This window comes from Cicer arietinum, chromosome 7, assembly GCF_000331145.2.
Source record: "Cicer arietinum cultivar CDC Frontier isolate Library 1 chromosome 7, Cicar.CDCFrontier_v2.0, whole genome shotgun sequence".
Classification (NCBI taxonomy): Eukaryota; Viridiplantae; Streptophyta; class Magnoliopsida; order Fabales; family Fabaceae; genus Cicer; species Cicer arietinum.
The window spans coordinates 56,688,043-56,705,409 of NC_021166.2; the positions used below are offsets into that span (position 1 = coordinate 56,688,043).

Genomic DNA, 17,367 nt, shown 5'->3' on the forward strand with positions numbered 1-17,367 from the left:
TCCAATATTTCTTATAGTAATAAGGAGGCTAAATTACTCATTTAGTCGTTTAATCTCATAACCATTTTTTTTCCATCTTAGTTATCTAAATCTATGATAATTTGGCTTACGTGACATTAGACGTGGGTTTTGTAAATATCAGTTTCCCATTTTTTTTTTCTCAAAATTAGAGTTCTACTATAATGTTCATCTTTGTTTTTCTCTCAAATCTTCTTCAAAGTGAATTTCTTTTGAGTTTTATTTACTTGCTACATCTAATTTTTGGAACAGTGTATTTTAAACTATTAAATAGAAGCAATTGAAATCGAAAAATTTTATTTCTAAAAAAGAAATTATTATTTTTTTGAAAAAGTTGATATATAGCCCACTAAACCTACAAAATTTTAGGGGGCTTTTAGTGCAGGGAATTTATTTTTTAGAGCCTTTTAAATTATAATTTTTTTTTCTGCTTCAACGTGTAGGTCGGGACTAATAATTAGAAGACTTGTAAAATTAACAGCTATACTTACCAATTCACAAAATATTAGACAAATTTATTAAACTTTTATAATTTCATGATATTAGCTTCATATTTCTAATAGTCTGTTAAATGATATAATGATTGGTGGAGATATTAGCTTTTTATTCATATTTTATATTTTTAGATGATAAATCATAAATATTTGAATGATAATTTGTATATTTTTATTTCATTGAATAGTCTTTAATTGTATTTACATTTTTGTATATAATTTTAATGAATCTATTAATTAATAAAAAAAAAATCAAGAAGTTGAGGAATCCACCCGCCAATCCGATAGTCCGTCTCGTAAAGAAGAGTAAAATTCTTAATATTTTAGCTTAGGTGTAACAATTTATTTTATCATCGAAAGTCACTTTAAAATATTCTACCTCATCAATTTTTTAATCAATTTTTGGGTGAACAAATTTCAAATTTTAAAAAAAATAAAAGGTATTAAAATTGCAAAATAAAAGAATTAAAATAATGTACAGAGTAAAATAGTGGCACCAAAATTACAATTAAGTAATAAATAAAATATTTTTGAAGAATTATTAAGAAGAGAATACTGAAAGCGAGGGTTAGAGAAGAGGATTAGCTTTCTCTACACTATACTTTCCGTTGTATTTCTGTGAGAAGGATGAGAGGAGGAAAAAGAAAGGAGAAGAAAGTAGAAGACGATGAAGTAGAACAAATGTTACGAGCTGCACAAGACGAAATCCTCTTAAATCTCTCCCTTAATTCCCACTTATCTCGCCCTTCTCCTTCTTCTATTCTCCATTCCAATCCTGAACCCGATCCAGATTTGGATCTCGATCTGGACCGTCGATTTCAAGCACTCAAAACCAAAACCAAAGATCAACAACAAGATATCTCCGCCAGATTCGATGCTCTCAAAACCAAATCTCATAATCCTGTTAACCCTACCGCTACCGTCTCTGCATCCAACACCTCATTTCATTACGAAGAAGAAGACGAAGAGGTTCAAATTCAGAAATTGATCGAATGGGCTAAAGATGCTGCGCGTCTCGATCCTTCTCCTCCATCTCCCTCTGTTTCCGACGACGAGGACGACGAGGATCACCACCGCAAATCATTTAAATAGTTTTGATTTTTCTTTTCATTTTCGCAATTATTACATTTTTTTTTTATTGTAGATGCTTTTGTTAGTTTTTACTTGTTAGTGAGCTCGTTTCTGTATTATCTCTTTTACCAGTAGTGATATAGAAAATCTGCATACAAGGATTATTTATTGGATAGATTTTTTTTTAAGGAGTAAATTAATATAGAGCCTAATTGTAAAGATTTTCTATCTCAACCACTTGGAACTCACCAGTCACCAAGGTTTTGTTCAAAAGAGAATATTGGGACATTTTTAGTGATAAAACTTTCCATTTCTTTAGGGAAATGAAGGACATTCCTATTCGTTTTATAAAATTGTCAACAATTTTAGACCACTACCTTACAAACACAAGTTAAATTTTGTGAATTTTAGACCACCACCTTACAAAATCCTAATTAAACTGATCAATGTAGGTCATTCTTTCAATAGTGAAGTTTAATCTTAAGTTACAAGTTTGAGTATGATTTTAAGTTGACTCCTAAAATTACGTGGAGAGAGTGGCTGTATCAAAATTGTATTGTTCCAACAATAAAACAATGAACAATGTAAACAACATTCTTAGTGGATAAGTTACTTGAGGCGCACAGTTAAAAAAAGTACTATTAATACAGTTCAAACTGTAATTCATGTATAAGAACTTGTTCCATAAGAATAAAATAATTATGGCATGATAAAATTATATCTTAATTAATAGTTCTTTTAAAAGTAGGAAATGATTGATATGGACAAATGAGTCACAATATCAATGGTGCACGAATAATTTTGGTCCTAAGATTCAAGTGTCCTGCACGACTAGGTCATGTAATGCTTTAGTCTTGTAAGACAAGTGTTAAGTAGTGTCCTGCAAAACTAAGGCATTATACTATATGTGCAACATATATGATGCATTAACGGCACATTACTATTCTATAATTAAAATGACACAATTGATCCACTTTTTTAGTAGTGAAGTTTCACACTCCATGTCTTTAGTTTTGAGTACGACTTTTAGATAAAGACATATCTCGTGATTTTGGTTAAGTTTGGGTGAGGGTTACATGCAATCATTTTATCTAATGTATTACAAATCCCTAGTTAAACTAATCAAAGCAAAAATGAAGTTTCACACTCTCTTCCTCTAATATATATCTCTTGAGTTTTTAATATTACCTAAGATCCAAATTATTTTTTGATTCTTGATCGAGTTTGAGTGAGGATTAGATGCAACGATTCTAACTCAAGAAACATACACATATCCATATATATATATATATATATATATATATATATATATAAAGTTTTACATTTTAATTCATCTCAAGTTATATTTCATGTCAGCTTATATCTATTATGTAGATCCGCAGAAATCAAAATACCTACAAAAATATCTAAATAATATTCTATAAAAATGCACATATCTGAATTATTTATGTCTTTATTTATTAAAAAAAAATGAATATTTTCCCAAGTAAAACTATATATTTACCAAAAATGAGAGAATTCAATCTATTTGTTTAATTTCTATTTAAAATAATTTTGATTTTGTATTTAAAAAATGATTTTTATGATAATTTATTTAAAAATAGTATAAGTTGTTTTAGACTTATTTGCTATCGATTAAAAAAAATTAATTTTGATATTCGATAACTTAGATATTCATTATTAAATATTTAACACGACAAAAGTAACAATTTTTTTTAAAAAAAATATTTCAAAAATGATTTTTATGAAGAGTTTATCAAAATAGTTTTTCATCTTAATCATTTTTCAAATTTCACTATGCAAAAAATGTTGTAGCAAATAAATGAAATACTTAAAATGATATTTTAAGATAAATTATTTAAATCAAAATTTTCAATTGAAGCTTTATTTTTTATAAAAATATTATAGCAAAAAGATAAAATATAAAAATCATAAAAAAAAAACTTAAACAAACAGGCCTAATAGCTTAAAGAATCAAATTTTAAAATATAAAAAACTCAATCAAGTAATTGAATTCAAGTGATTAAAAATTTTTAGTTAATGATAGATTATTCGAGAGTAATTAAGTTTGAATCTTAACTAGTTTTTAATTGAAATTTATTAACTATTTAAGTTCAATTATTTAATTATAAATTAATTATTATTTACTAAAAGAATCTAATGCTAATCTATAATCTTATGAGGAATATAAAAAATAATTATTTTAATTATCAGATAAAAAAATATAATACGATATCGAGTTAAAAATAAACATAAACATGATCCCATAATCACGAATTCATATTTAATATTTTATTAGAAAAAATCACTATACTTCATTTAGTTTATTTATTTTCTAAGAGAAGTAAATAAGTAAATAGATATATTGATTTCTTGTCAGAATACACATTTTTTTTAAATGGTACTCATTTCTAATATATAATGAAAGTTATCATTATGAATTTTCGATTTACTTAATATAAATTTTTTTAATAAAAGAAAGAAAAAAAAGCAGAAGAGTTTTATAAAGAAAAAGAAATCAATGTCCCTTGACACATGGTATAATAAACCAGCCACAGTACACAGAGACACACTCACACTACAAGGATTGTCTTTGTTATCCTAAAAATCCAACATTTATCCTCTCAGTCTCATCTCATCAAAATCAAAATCTGCACAAATGAAAGCAATGGCGGTTGTGGTCCGTTGTTCATGCTTCCTCTCTCGTCCCAACAACTCACTTCCTCAATTCTGCTCCACCAACTCCAATCTCCACCTTCCAGGTCAGTTACTCTTCTTCTCCCCTCAAAATCACAACTTTCACCATCTTTTAGACTTTATAACTGTATTGTAGTTCACCCCTTTTTCTTTTTCTATGTAATATATCATTCTGAGTTAAAAAAAATGTAATTTATGATTCTATATTATTTTTTTTAAGATAAAAGTTATGATTTTAGCATTTAGGTCATCAAAGCTCTTGTGAGAATGTTTAAGAGAGCTAATGAAAACAACTTCTGAGATGTCTATAAACTGTTTTTAGTTTGTTCAAATTAGCTTATAAAAACAATTTATAGCTTGTATGAGAACAATTGGTCTTTATTTTATCTTTTATTATAGAAGTAGCTTATACATAAGTATTTATAAGACAAACACTTAGTTAAGTTGTTTCTCCTAACAAGATCCTCTATTTTATCTTATTTTCCAGTGCTATTTGAGTTTGTCAAAATAATGAACAATGAACAATGTACAGTGTAGTGTGTGGTGCTACTGATCATAAGACAGTGATACTAACATGAGGTTGAACTTGTTGAATGAGTCAGGAAAATTGGGTTGTCTTTCTTTAAAATTGGACAAGGTCGTGCCACTCTTTAAAGATACTTTTGACAGCTCTTCTAAAATTCCTACTGTGCTTCACTGCTCAAACTGTAAGGTATGCTTGTGTACTTGAAAGTTTTTCTTTTTTATTACAAAAGTGTTACTACAGTTTCGAAAGTAATTCTGTAGTAAATTGTGGAAGTTCAAAGATTTATGATCCTTTATTTAAAATCATGCTTTGGAAATTATCAACTGTGAATACTATTTTGTGCTAATCTCTTTGCAAATAATCGTTTTGGCATATTTTTCTTTAACTTGTTGTAATTTATGATTGAAACTGTTTCCCTTGCCAGGAAGACATGCCGCAAAGGTTCCCTTCACTGTTATTTCTTGCGAGCAATTTTTTGATGTTCTCGATGCCTTGTAAAGCTTTGGCTGAAACATGTGAGGCTGACAATAACTCTATGTTCAATATGCCTATACTGCTAGCAGTAGCTCTCATTGGAGCCACTGTAGGAGGTAAGGTACTATGAGATTCCGATTTACAGTTATATTAGCTCATGAATGTTTCTAAACCCAAGTTGGAGGCTAAAACTTCATTAAGTTGCAACATATTTTCATAGAATTGCTTTTTTACTTGTTGAATTGCATTGGTTCATCTGTTGTATAACTTGTATTATAAAGGAGTAGGTATTTTCTTAAATATACGTCTTTCGCAACTAAATCTCAAAATTTAGATTTTGAGAGATTTGGATATATATAGAGCATGAAGGTTATATGCTCGTGCTTTTACTAAAATTCGGTCGATACATTTCATTTGTACTACTTATGGATAAGTGATATCCCATCCTTTTCCTGAATTGATCGATTATGTGATAGGGTTGGTTGCTAGACAAAGGAAAGGAGAGTTACAGCGGTTAAACGAGCAACTACTCCAGATCAACGCAGCTTTGAGGAAGCAAGCGAAAATTGAATCATATGCTCCAAGCTTGAGTTATGCTCCTGTTGGTAGGATACCTGATAGTGAAATTTTTGTTGATCCCAAGAAGCATGAGCTAATTTCTAAGTTAAAAAGTGGAAAGAACTTTCTAAGGAATCAACAGCCAGATAAAGCGTTCACGGAGTTTATGATTGCGTTTGAGCTCGCCCAGAATATTAAGGATCCTATCGAGGAGAAAAAAGCAGCTCGAGGTCTAGGTTTGTAACCTTCCTTATTTTGCTTATTAATGTGTGTTTTCTTAATTGCTCCTACACAATCAACATTGGGTTTTGTGTATAAATGTGTGTTTTGATCTGCAGTGACGGAAATTGATTTTGTAGAATTGAATTTTTTTTAAAGTGAGTTGAATGTAAAATGACTTATGTTTGGAAGATTCACGTAAAAGTGAGTTGAACTATTAAGTGTGTGACTAAAATTGATTGAGCGAATTGATGTTGTAAAATTGATTTTAGTTAAAAGTGAATTGAGCGTAAAGTGATTTATGTTTGAATATGTTTAGGTAAAAATGAGTATAACAATAAATTTCACTGTAAAAATCACGTTTGGGCTAATTCCGAATTAGAATCAATTATGGAGGCAGAATCTAAACATACCAAAATCAATTTTACCCATTCAAAATTGATTTTGACCCCTCCAAACTTGAAATTAAACATGCACTAAATTTAAGTCTAAAAATCAATTCATGAGGCAAAAATTCTAAATTCTAGCCAAAATCAATTTTACACCTCTAGAATCAATTTTAGTTTGTCCAAAAGTGAAGCCAAAGATTCACTTATATAAGCGAAGAAGTTTTTACTAGAACCACAATTTTAAATATATTTGCATATTATAGGAGCTTCATTGCAAAGACAAGGAAAATACCGGGATGCTATTAAATACCATTCAATGGTTTTGTCCATTTCCGAAAGAGAAGGAGAAGATTCTGGAAGTACAGAAGCTTTTGGTGCAATTGCTGATTGTTACACTGAGCTTGGAGACCTTGAAAAAGCAGGACATTTCTATGACAAATATATTGCAAGGTTGGAAAAGGACTAATCATCACTCTCATGTTCAATCTTTCTTTTTCATGCATTTTTATTGTAGTTTATGTTCCTTGAGTTCATTAGTTGTAATTGTTAAGCTATTATTGAGATTGTAAAGTTGGTGTTACACATTATTTTGAAGGAGAGTTTCAATCTCTAGTTTGTGGAATGAGGCATAACTAATTTTAAGAGAATCATAGTATTGGTCCATGAAAGATGTGACCGATTTCATTTTAGTGTTAGAATGATTTTAGTCTCATCTATGGTTGCAAATAATGTTATATATGAAATTGGTTAAGTTCATTGGCTTCCTCTCTTTGTTAACTAAAATTTCTGAACAAGAAGCACAACACATAAGTGATCTATAAACTCTTTGTACAATTTATTTGAAAGGATTTACTACTATTATGTTTCTTTTTCCTAGTATAGCTAAGGGCTTTTTTTCCTTGATTCATTTTTTCTTAACGGTCATTAGTCATTTGAGTACAATAATTTGACTTAAAGTGTTAATTTAGTGTTGTATAATGAGAGATGCAATTACATTTAATAATTCACTACCAATATTAAATTTTAAGAGGTCAAGTATAGATATTGTTTTATTATTATTTTAATGAAAAAGATAATAAATTTTGGATAAATAAAATATTTATAACTATTTTCTTCTAAATAAATAATAGTTTAATGTCTTGTTGCGAGTTCAAGTCCTTTGAATCACAGCCAACCGAAATTCATATTATTAACAAAAGTCCTTAAATTTAAGCTTAATTAATAAATGTCGAAATTGTTAAGTTGGACATCGTGTTTTGGGTTTGAACCCGAAACTTCATGAAACTTCACAGTTGTGTGTGAGTTTCTGATGATAATTATATTATCTCATTTATAAATAAAAAAGATATTTATAACTATTTTCTTGTAAAAAATAATAGTTTTAAATTTTTTTAGAAGTTTTATAGAGTTCATCTTGTTGATAAGAACTATTAATTTGACAAATATATATATCTATTTATTAAAAAAATATTTTTTAGTTATTTTCCCAAAGAGCAAATATACACAAATATATATAAAAATATTGTTGAATATCATGTTTGAAAGACGAATACCATGTTTGTTTAAGATGTAACTTGAAAGAAAAGCTTCTTAATACCTCTGATGTAACTTGAAGGAAAAGCTTCTTCCTTTCTCTCAATGACAACTTTGGATAAGTTGTGTTTTATGTCATGGATATGATGTCCTAATAATATTTTTACGAAGTATATAACAATTAAATTTGTTATTGAATATAATACTCATAATTTACATCTAATAAATTATTTTGAATTAAATTAAAAATTTAAATTAATTGTCTCGGTACTCTAATATCCAACAAAACTCTAGAGCACTAAAGATAACATGTTAAAATCGAAAGAAATGAATTCTAAATATATAAAACTTCAACATGCGTTATTTATTCTTTTAGCCTTTTTTTTTCTTTTCATTTTTTTCTACGTCCTTTAATCAAGCGATTAATCAATTATTTCTTCTATCTGAAATGTTTTGAAATTCATTATACTGATATGACTTTTGAAACAACAAAAAAAGATTCGATTCCAAATATGAATTTAGAATTTTATATTTATGTAAATTAATTATGTTGAAATTTACAAGTTTTTCTAAAATAAAAAGAAAGAAAAAACAACTTGATTGTGCAAGGTAAAGTCGTAACTCAAAATCAAAGGATATATGGAGGATCGTGAGGTGTCCTTTGAAACCCGAATACGTGCGATATAATACGAATACATGGATCCGTGAAATTTTTGAAAATTTAAATATAATACAGTTTGAATATATTAGCATAAATTTTATTAAATATTTTACTTATAAAGAAAGATACATTGTTCATTCTTTATAAACATATATTTATAATATATCAATAAAATTATCATTAAAAGAATTTAAATAAATATTATTTTAATTAATAACTAACAATTTAAAAACACTTTTAATTATCTCTTCCCTCAATATCATCATCATCCATAAATGAAAATATTTTTACATCTCATTCAACAATAGATAATTTTTTCAATTTAAGAGTAAAAACATCTTAAAATGAATTATATGTCTCTATTGCTGTTTCAAAAAAACTATCTCCCTTTATTTTCATAAAATACATATTTACGAGTACCCATAAAATATCCAATCCAAAAATATTTGATAAATTATTTTTAGAAACCGATAATTTTAAGATACTTATCGGCAAATATCCGAGAAATATCAATATAAGTCTCTATCCGTAATCAACCAACCAATCACCATACACATCACATTACATTACTACTTCCAGACTTGGACTTATGAGTAAAAATATGAATTAATTAATATAAACAGCCATATAAGATAGGATGGCAATGACAATAATCATCGCATAATAATAACACTAGCACCCAAATGGGTGAGAAGTAAACATCTCTTAAAATCATCATCATAACAAACACTCATCATCACTACTAATTAGAAACCCGCATACATGATACAAACGCATACAAATGTTTAATCTAATATATTATGGTAGGAGCTAACTACCTCACCCTCATTTAATTAAAAAAGGAAGAATAAAAATAGCTCCCTAGAGTTTTAACACCAACCAATGTGCAGGACAAATTTAGATATGACATAAAGAGAGAGAATTATATTACTGATAGTACATCATTTGCTGTGCAGCAGCAACATTCTGGAACCCGCCATCATAAATCGCCTGGCTTGCTCCAATTGCAGCCTGCTTAAGAGGATGTTGCGCTTGTGGATGCATCAACGCAGCATGAACGCCGCCCATCTTGCTCATTGCTAGCTGCCGCTCATACGCTAAAATATCAGTAGCAGACAGGCCTGGCAGAGATGCAGCAGAAGGTGGGGGAAGTGGATTTGAAGCAGTTCCGGGTGGAGTGGCCTTGCTCCCCCAAGAGCACTATAAATTTAACACAAACAATAGTCAGAGGCATACAAAGACTATCCCCACTTCAAGACAAAAATAATTGGAAAAAAAATGAAAATGTAATCTAAGGGTGTATAAGTAGATTGAGCATCAAAGTCCCTAATAATTAAAAAAAATATGAAACAGGACAACCAGTCACTAGAATCTCATAAATGGCTCACAAGTTCAAGTTCAATAGCAGAAAGGGAGCATATAAAGCAAGAAAAGTAAATTTGCTCCTAACTTTCAAATGCTCAACGACAAAATGTGTAGATTTTAGATACAAACTCCTTGACTCTTCAGGATATGGAGGAGGAAAATCAAGCTTAACAGTGATATATGAACGATCACCCTGATTGTAATTTTTGTATATTGCAATGAGCACAGGTGCTGAAAACATGCCAATGTGGAAATATCTATTCCCCAACCACATCTCCATCTTAAGGAATATTTGAGTTTGAGACAAGTAAATACATCAACAATATGAATCATAAAAAAAAAAACAGGCAAAATTACACAGCAATTAGCAGTGAGCCAGCCACATCAAAAGGTGAAAAACACACCTTAATTTGTTTACCACAGAGATGAGACTGAGCATTCCCCATCTGAATAGCCAGAGCTGCTTCAGCATGAGTACTGAATCTCACAAAACCAAAGCCTTTATCACGCTGGACACGAACCTCCTCTATCACACCAGCCCCGAGGGAATAGAAATGGCGATGGAGATCAAGCTGTGTTACCTGCAGAAACAGCAAAGGTCATCATGATTAAAATGGCAACATCACTTTTGGCAGATTTCAAACATACAGCTCACAAGTAAACATCACACATATTGTAAAACCAAAAGGCACCAGAGATGGAGAATAAAACAATAAGCTAAAACCTAAAACAGGTGAAGGAATGCAGGTATTGGTTATGGACTTCAAACTATTATTTTCGTCACATCAAAAAAAGCTTGAAAAGTTTTCAACAGAATATTGATTGATGAAATATTTTGTTCTAACCACAAATTGAAAATAAGAATAAAGAAAGTTTCTTACCTCTGAACCAAGGTTACCCACATAAACAGTTGTATATTGAGGATTGTTCTCAGGAGCATCACCGTTGGATGTCTCTTTACCGTCCTCTGTAAAATAAAACATGTTTGTTAATTGCATGCATTGGACTCCATCTGATAACTAAGAAATCAGAAGTCTTTATGAACACAACTTTATGAACACTATTTTGTACAAGTTCAATCACCGTATAACTCTAGGTCAAGGGAAAAAGATGACAGGAAAGTTTTAGTAATCCCCCATATCTATTGTTATATAAAGAAATATAGAAGTTAAATGTGAATATACTTGTTTCAACCATTCCATTATTGTATAAGGAACTACAGCATAATTTATTACCAGATGAACCATTTGTTAGTTCCACCACACTTTTGTTGTCTGAGTTTTGCTTCTCTTCAATGCCGCCGGCACCTTTTGTTGCCCAGTTGCAGCGTATTTGTCTACTTCCAAGCCACTTTCCTGAAAGGAACAGACAGGACATAATTATACCACAATCATACATGAAAAAATTGTGATCCTCATAGAATCATTTAAAAAGTGCATACACCAGAAGTGGTAATGCTGAAAACTCTATATGACAACTGTTAACATGAATTTTAAAATAAATTTACATAGAAAGCAAACATCAATTCATACAAACAAAAGAACCTATTGTGCAACACTCTTTGGGTCTGTTATTTTTCCGATATTTACTTATGAAAAACATTGGAAAATTTTCCAAATCACAATTGACTCAAATAAGGTTGTTGTTAAGCTAATATCAAATTTCTTACCGGTCAAATCATTTATAGCACTTTGAGCATCCTACAAAATGGGAGAAAAAAAAAAGGCAAGTCAGAAACATCTTAAAGTTTTCTTGCAGCAAAAAAATTTAAGATTTTAAAACAAAAATAGACCTGCTGACTACGAAATGAAACAAACCCGAATCCCCTTGAACGCCCAGTCTTCTGATCCCACATAACCCTTGCATCTCTAGAACCATCAATAAAGATATAGTCGGTGAGCCATGCCAAGTCATCAATAACCAACAAAATTGTTTAACATGCAATGCACAATTAGAACACAAGGTAGCACAAACAAATTTTGTCCATTTTGAAAAAAATGAACATTGCTTCAATTCCAAATGTAGGAAATGGATGGCTGATTTACTAAGAAATCATAGGAGAATGAAGCTTACGAACAACTTCCATAGACAGAAAAGCATGCGAAAAGTGTAGCATCTGTAACCTCAGGACTGAGGTCGCCAACGAATATGTTGTAATGGCCTGCAAATTCAAAGAAACAATGTTATATAATATCTTCACCAAAGTTCCTCCAGGGTCACAGTTTGTTCAAAACATAAATTTTTTATATTTAAGTCTGAACCAACCTGATGTATCCTCTCTCTGACCACTAGCATATGCCCAGTTAACTTTGATAGGTTGACCAAATCTACAAACCATTGAATAAAACTTAAGTACAAATATCCAAACCAGTCTAACATAACTAGATAAGAACTGCACTCACAGATGCCTTCCATTGAGAGATAATATGGCAAGAGCAGCAGATCTACGATCAAAGTAATGAATGAATCCATAGGATGACTGCATAAGAGGAGCACAAAATATCAAATATATAGCTCCGGTCGCATCTAGTACTTTAATTCAATGTTTTAGACAAAGACATACCTTCTCCTTTCTAAATAGTTTACACCCTTCGACTGGGCCAGTACCTGCAAAAACTTCTTGCAGAAGTGGCTCTGTTACCTGTGTATGGATGTTGCCCACATACCTGCATTTTCTCAAAGAAAAAGAAACTACAATTTAAAAAAGAAGAAGAGAAGAAACAAACAATTAGGCTGCAATTAATTAATTAAGTCAGAAAAGCAAGAAATAGCATACAGGTGATGTTTTAATACAACAGAACTGGTTTTAAGCGTCAAAAGACATAAACTTAAGAAATATATAAAAGATCGGCAACTCAAATGCATCTAATTTGTGAACTAATAAAGTATAAACTAAGAAAACAGAGCTGAAGCTTGTCTCCGTCACAATTATAAAACAAAAGAAGAGGAAAGTGAGGGATAAAATAGAAAAATAAAAGGTGAAAAATGTCTAGGCAAACACTCACACACTGCGGCAAGTACTTGGATCAAAACCAGGAGGCAGATTTCCACTTGGGATTGGTTCAATCTGCAAAATGAAAAAGAAAAGGAAAAGAAAAAAGAAAAAAAAATGAAAAGAAAAGAAAAAGGGGCCAAATCAAGATAGAATATTTGTATTGTATCTACCAACACAGTAGCATGAGAAACATTTACTAGAATGAATGGGAAGAGTTCATTGCTAAGCTTAATAAAAGAAAATGAGAATAGGTTCAGTGCACCCAACAAATCTAATCCACAGTTCAAATGCAAACTATGCTACATCAATAAGAAAAACAGAAATGCCATTTAACTTAGTCATATTAATTTATTGCTGCATCAAACAAACCAGACAATAACTCCTAAACCATACACATTCCTTTTGCAACTAAAACCTCCAAGGAAACAATACCATATATAAATTTCAAACTTATAAAACTAAACTATCTTTCATCACTTACATTCTAAAGAAGAAATACCAACACAAAAAGGGAAAAAAAAAGTAACATTCTTAATATATTTCCCTACTTACATCAAAACCAACCACATCAAATTACTAAACTGAGAGGATTCATTGATCAGTACTCCTCGAAAAATGCCTCTTTCCCAAGTGAGCTTTCACATAGATAAATAAATAAAATAAAACACCTTAAAAAAAATTTAGAGCCATTTATTACCTCAAACAAAAAAAAACTTTTCTATATTTCAGGTACCTCTACTTGTTTAGTGAAAACAAAGAAAATTAACAACCGTGATTCATGCAAAAAAAAATGGAATTTTACAATTTAACATCCGAAGTTCAATTTTTTTTCAACAAGACCAAAAAACAAATAATCATTTATATATATATAAATTAAAAAAACCATTTCCCTACCAGAAAATAAAAAACAACCCCGCACCCAGATTCTCATTAAATTAATATTTTTGAAAATAAAAAAAATATTAAATTTAGCAACAAACCCTAGTTGTTTGGAATATAAAAAAAATGCAAAGGTACTATAAGATCGAGAGAGCTGAAGAAAGTAAAAAGTAAAAGATGATCGAAGAAATGGAAGTACCTGAGGTGGAGCTAGGAGACCAGGGTGGTAGAGAGACTGTTGTTGAAGAAGAGCTTGTTGCATCAGAGCTTGTTGTTGTTGCTGCTGCTGCTGCTTGAGCCTGTGATTCTGCATTTTGAGCTTCTTTTTCTTCTTTTTCCGGGAGAAAATATTCCCGGAAAATGGGTTTTGGGTGGAGATTAGGGTTCAAAGAATGACCCTCTCTCTCTCTCTCTCTCTCACAACAACACACACGCCTGGCCTCTGAGAAAATGCCAGAGGACTCCACACAAAACCCCTTGCCGACTATTCATAAAAAAGAAAAAAGGTGTTTTCTGGTCAAAAAATGAAAACAAGATGTGTTTTTCTTATTAAAAGAGATCTTTATTATAGAAAATAAAAATCTTCATTTATGAATAAAATTATCAAATTTAAAATGTATACATTGTTTGGATAAATAATATTTTAAATTCAATTAAAGTATTTTTAAATTAAATACTAACATGTATCCTAATTCTATAATTATATATTAAAAAAATAAAATGCATAATTTTCAATTGAAAAAATGAATAATTTTTTTATAAAATTTTTATCTTTAGTAAATTAACAAATGTCTTAAAAATACATGTTAATATTTTTTTAATATTATTAAATGTATTTAATGTTTCATAACTTTTTGTCTATAATACCTCACAAATTTTTATGAAGGTATATTAGACAAATGTTAAAAAAATTATCATAGTTAATCACTTCATTTAATGTGATGTTTTTTCTTTTAAACTAAAATTTTGTTTGATAAAAATAGCGGATAAATTAGCTATAGTTGATAGTTGATTTAATTTTAAGTATTTGATATAATTAGTGGTTGAATTAGTCGAAAATAAAATAACAAACAAAATATATTTTTAATTAATATTTAAGATAATAAAAATAAGAATGAAAGAAAAATAAAACACTATAAATTATAAGCTCAAACGTTATACTCACACTTTTAATAATTATTGTACTAGTGACCAGTCTTTGAAGGCAAGTGCAATGCTTAAAAAAGGTAGTTGATAGTTGAAAGTGGTGGTTGGAGTGTGATTGACGGTGATTATAGTTGTGGACGACGGTGGTAGCATGTGTCAGAGATAGTGGTGGGTGTTTAGAGGTTGTGGGTGGTCATAGATTGTGGCATCGATTGTCAAAGGTGGGTGGTAGGTTGTTGTGGCTGTGGTTAGAGGTGTGGTATGAGGTGGATGAATGTTGATGATGGATGTGATCGATGGTAGTATTTGTAGTCGGTGATGGGACAAGGTGGTTGGAGGCCGATGGTCGGTGGTGGTGGTCATAGATGATGGTCGGTGGTTGTGACAGTGGTTGGAGATGATGGTTATCATAGATAGATTATCGGTGGTCAGTGGTGGTAATTGATAGTTGTTGGAGTGATGTTCAAATCTAATCATAGTATTGCTAATTTTAAAACTAAAACAAAAATTATAAAATTTATTTTTTAACTTTTAATTTAAAAAAAAAATTTATTTTAAAATTAAGTAAAAAATAAATTGAATCACATTTTATCCGAACCACTTTTGATTTTGAAATTTACTTTCAAAATCAAAAATTCACATCTACCACAAATGGACCCTTATCTACTAGGCCACTTGAAATTTAATAGCTTTTATGTGCAAAAATACAATATAGCAAGCAGTATACCAAAACATTTCAGAAAAAAATTCCTTTCCATTTTTCATTCTTGCCATTTATTTCATCAATGTCTTTATGTTTTCAATAAAACATTAAATATTTTATTCAATTATACCATCAACACTTGAGTTTTAACTAAATTATTTCCTGAGTAAAAAAAACTAAATTATCTATTAATAAATTGGTTATAGATTGTAAGTAGGTTTATAAAACAAAATATAATGTTAACAAAACACAAAATTAGACTGTTTTTAAAGATTATAATCAAACAAAAATAATCGACAAAATCATTATAGTTTATAGCAGATCACTTTAGTTCATAAGAATGCTAGTATGGGTAAACCAATATTCTGGTTTATAACATTATCATTACGATCGGTCAATATCATTTTGGATAACTTGTTTTAAGGATAAAAATAAAATGACTCATTTCTCAAAATTAAAAATCTTAAGTAAAACGAATATCAAAGCAATTCGGAACAATGATCAAACCCAAAAGTTTAGCTTAAGGTCCAAAGAAACAAAACAAAATCAAGAACAATAATTAGATCAATCTTCATATTGGTGGGCTATGAACAAACACAACAAGGATGAAAAGAACATTGTTGTTGCACCTTTTGCAGGAAAACTAGCATGCGTGCAAGGCAGGAAACTGACACCAGATAGTTGCTAAAAAACTTTAGTCACGATATTCATTAAAAAACAAAACCAAGAACGTTCTGGATAAAATAGAACACATGTCTATTAATTATCACTTTGAATAGTTGTCCCTCTTAAAGATCAACAACGACTATAATGAGTTGTCTCTAACCTCCATCGTGTCTATAGAAAGAACATCAAGATGAAGACAATGACAAGAGTTTTCAGTGCAATCAATTTATCATTAAAAAAATCGTACTCAAGAGATAAAAAATCTTCAATTAAGTAAAAGCTCCACTTCTCTTACACTAGATTCAATGATCTTTTTATTGAATTATTGCTGATAATCAATCTCAAACAAGTGTTGAGTAGATTCTGATCCTACAACTTTCTTTCATAATTCCATTTGAAACTCAAGTCTATTTCTTAAAGATTGTTTAAATGTATTGTAAAAATCGTTTTTGTGATTAAAAGGTAAAATGTAAAAAATCATTTATGGAACGGAAAATAACTGTAAAAATTCATTCAAGGTCAGAAGGTGAATGATGTAAGTGATCAAGAAATATTGTGTGGAAGCAAGAGTTTTCTTGTGTGAAGCACATTAGTAAAAAAGTTTACAAATTGTGAGAAGTGAACGTGACCCACTTTGAGTCAACTAAGATACATTATTACGTGATTCTCTTATCCATATCTTTATTATTTGTCATTATCACTAATTACGTAGAAATAATGTGTTTAATTATTTTTAACTAATTAAGAATGTTCTAGATTTTTATGAGTAACCAAAATTAATCTAATTTAAATTAAAAACATGAATTAATATTTTTAAAACCTTCATTGATTGTGATTGATATTGTTATTTTACTTGATAATGAAATTTCAAAAATAAACAAACTCAAAATAATATGTTGCACTCAATAATTTTTTAAAATTTAGTCAATTCGACTTCAACACAATGCAAAGTCACTTTCATGTTATCATTCCT

General features: G+C 29.7%; 3 protein-coding genes across 4 annotated transcripts; 2 read left to right on the plus strand and 1 right to left on the minus strand.

Annotated features, from left to right (window-relative positions):
• The first annotated feature begins 1,060 nt into the window (after positions 1–1,060).
• LOC101504655 (uncharacterized) lies at positions 1,061–1,804 on the plus strand. The gene has a single exon (XM_004510475.3). The coding sequence runs from the start codon at positions 1,140–1,142 to the stop codon at positions 1,602–1,604; it is 465 nt and encodes a 154-aa protein (XP_004510532.1). The 5' UTR covers positions 1,061–1,139; the 3' UTR covers positions 1,605–1,804.
• Positions 1,805–4,118: 2,314 nt separating this feature from the next.
• Positions 4,119–7,202, plus strand: LOC101504116 (protein FLUORESCENT IN BLUE LIGHT, chloroplastic). Of its 2 annotated transcripts, none has more exons than XM_004510473.4 (5): positions 4,119–4,345; positions 4,883–4,992; positions 5,231–5,396; positions 5,757–6,074; positions 6,710–7,202. In XM_004510473.4, the coding sequence occupies exons 1-5, from the start codon at positions 4,243–4,245 to the stop codon at positions 6,910–6,912; spliced, it is 900 nt and encodes a 299-aa protein (XP_004510530.1). In that variant the 5' UTR covers positions 4,119–4,242; the 3' UTR covers positions 6,913–7,202. The 2 variants fall into 2 exon arrangements, with proteins under 2 accessions (XP_004510530.1, XP_027192176.1); XM_027336375.2 differs by having other exon boundaries at positions 4,140–4,345; positions 4,768–4,992.
• Positions 7,203–9,268: 2,066 nt separating this feature from the next.
• Positions 9,269–14,416, minus strand: LOC101503795 (oligouridylate-binding protein 1B). The gene is made up of 12 exons (XM_004510472.3): positions 14,079–14,416; positions 13,011–13,072; positions 12,569–12,671; positions 12,408–12,484; positions 12,271–12,332; positions 12,079–12,166; positions 11,798–11,873; positions 11,675–11,705; positions 11,241–11,360; positions 10,887–10,972; positions 10,410–10,586; positions 9,269–9,840 (listed from the first exon to the last, which is right to left on the minus strand). Exons 1-12 carry the CDS (start codon positions 14,190–14,192, stop codon positions 9,568–9,570), a joined length of 1,269 nt encoding a protein of 422 aa, XP_004510529.1. The 5' UTR covers positions 14,193–14,416; the 3' UTR covers positions 9,269–9,567.
• Between the last annotated feature and the right edge of the window lie 2,951 nt (positions 14,417–17,367).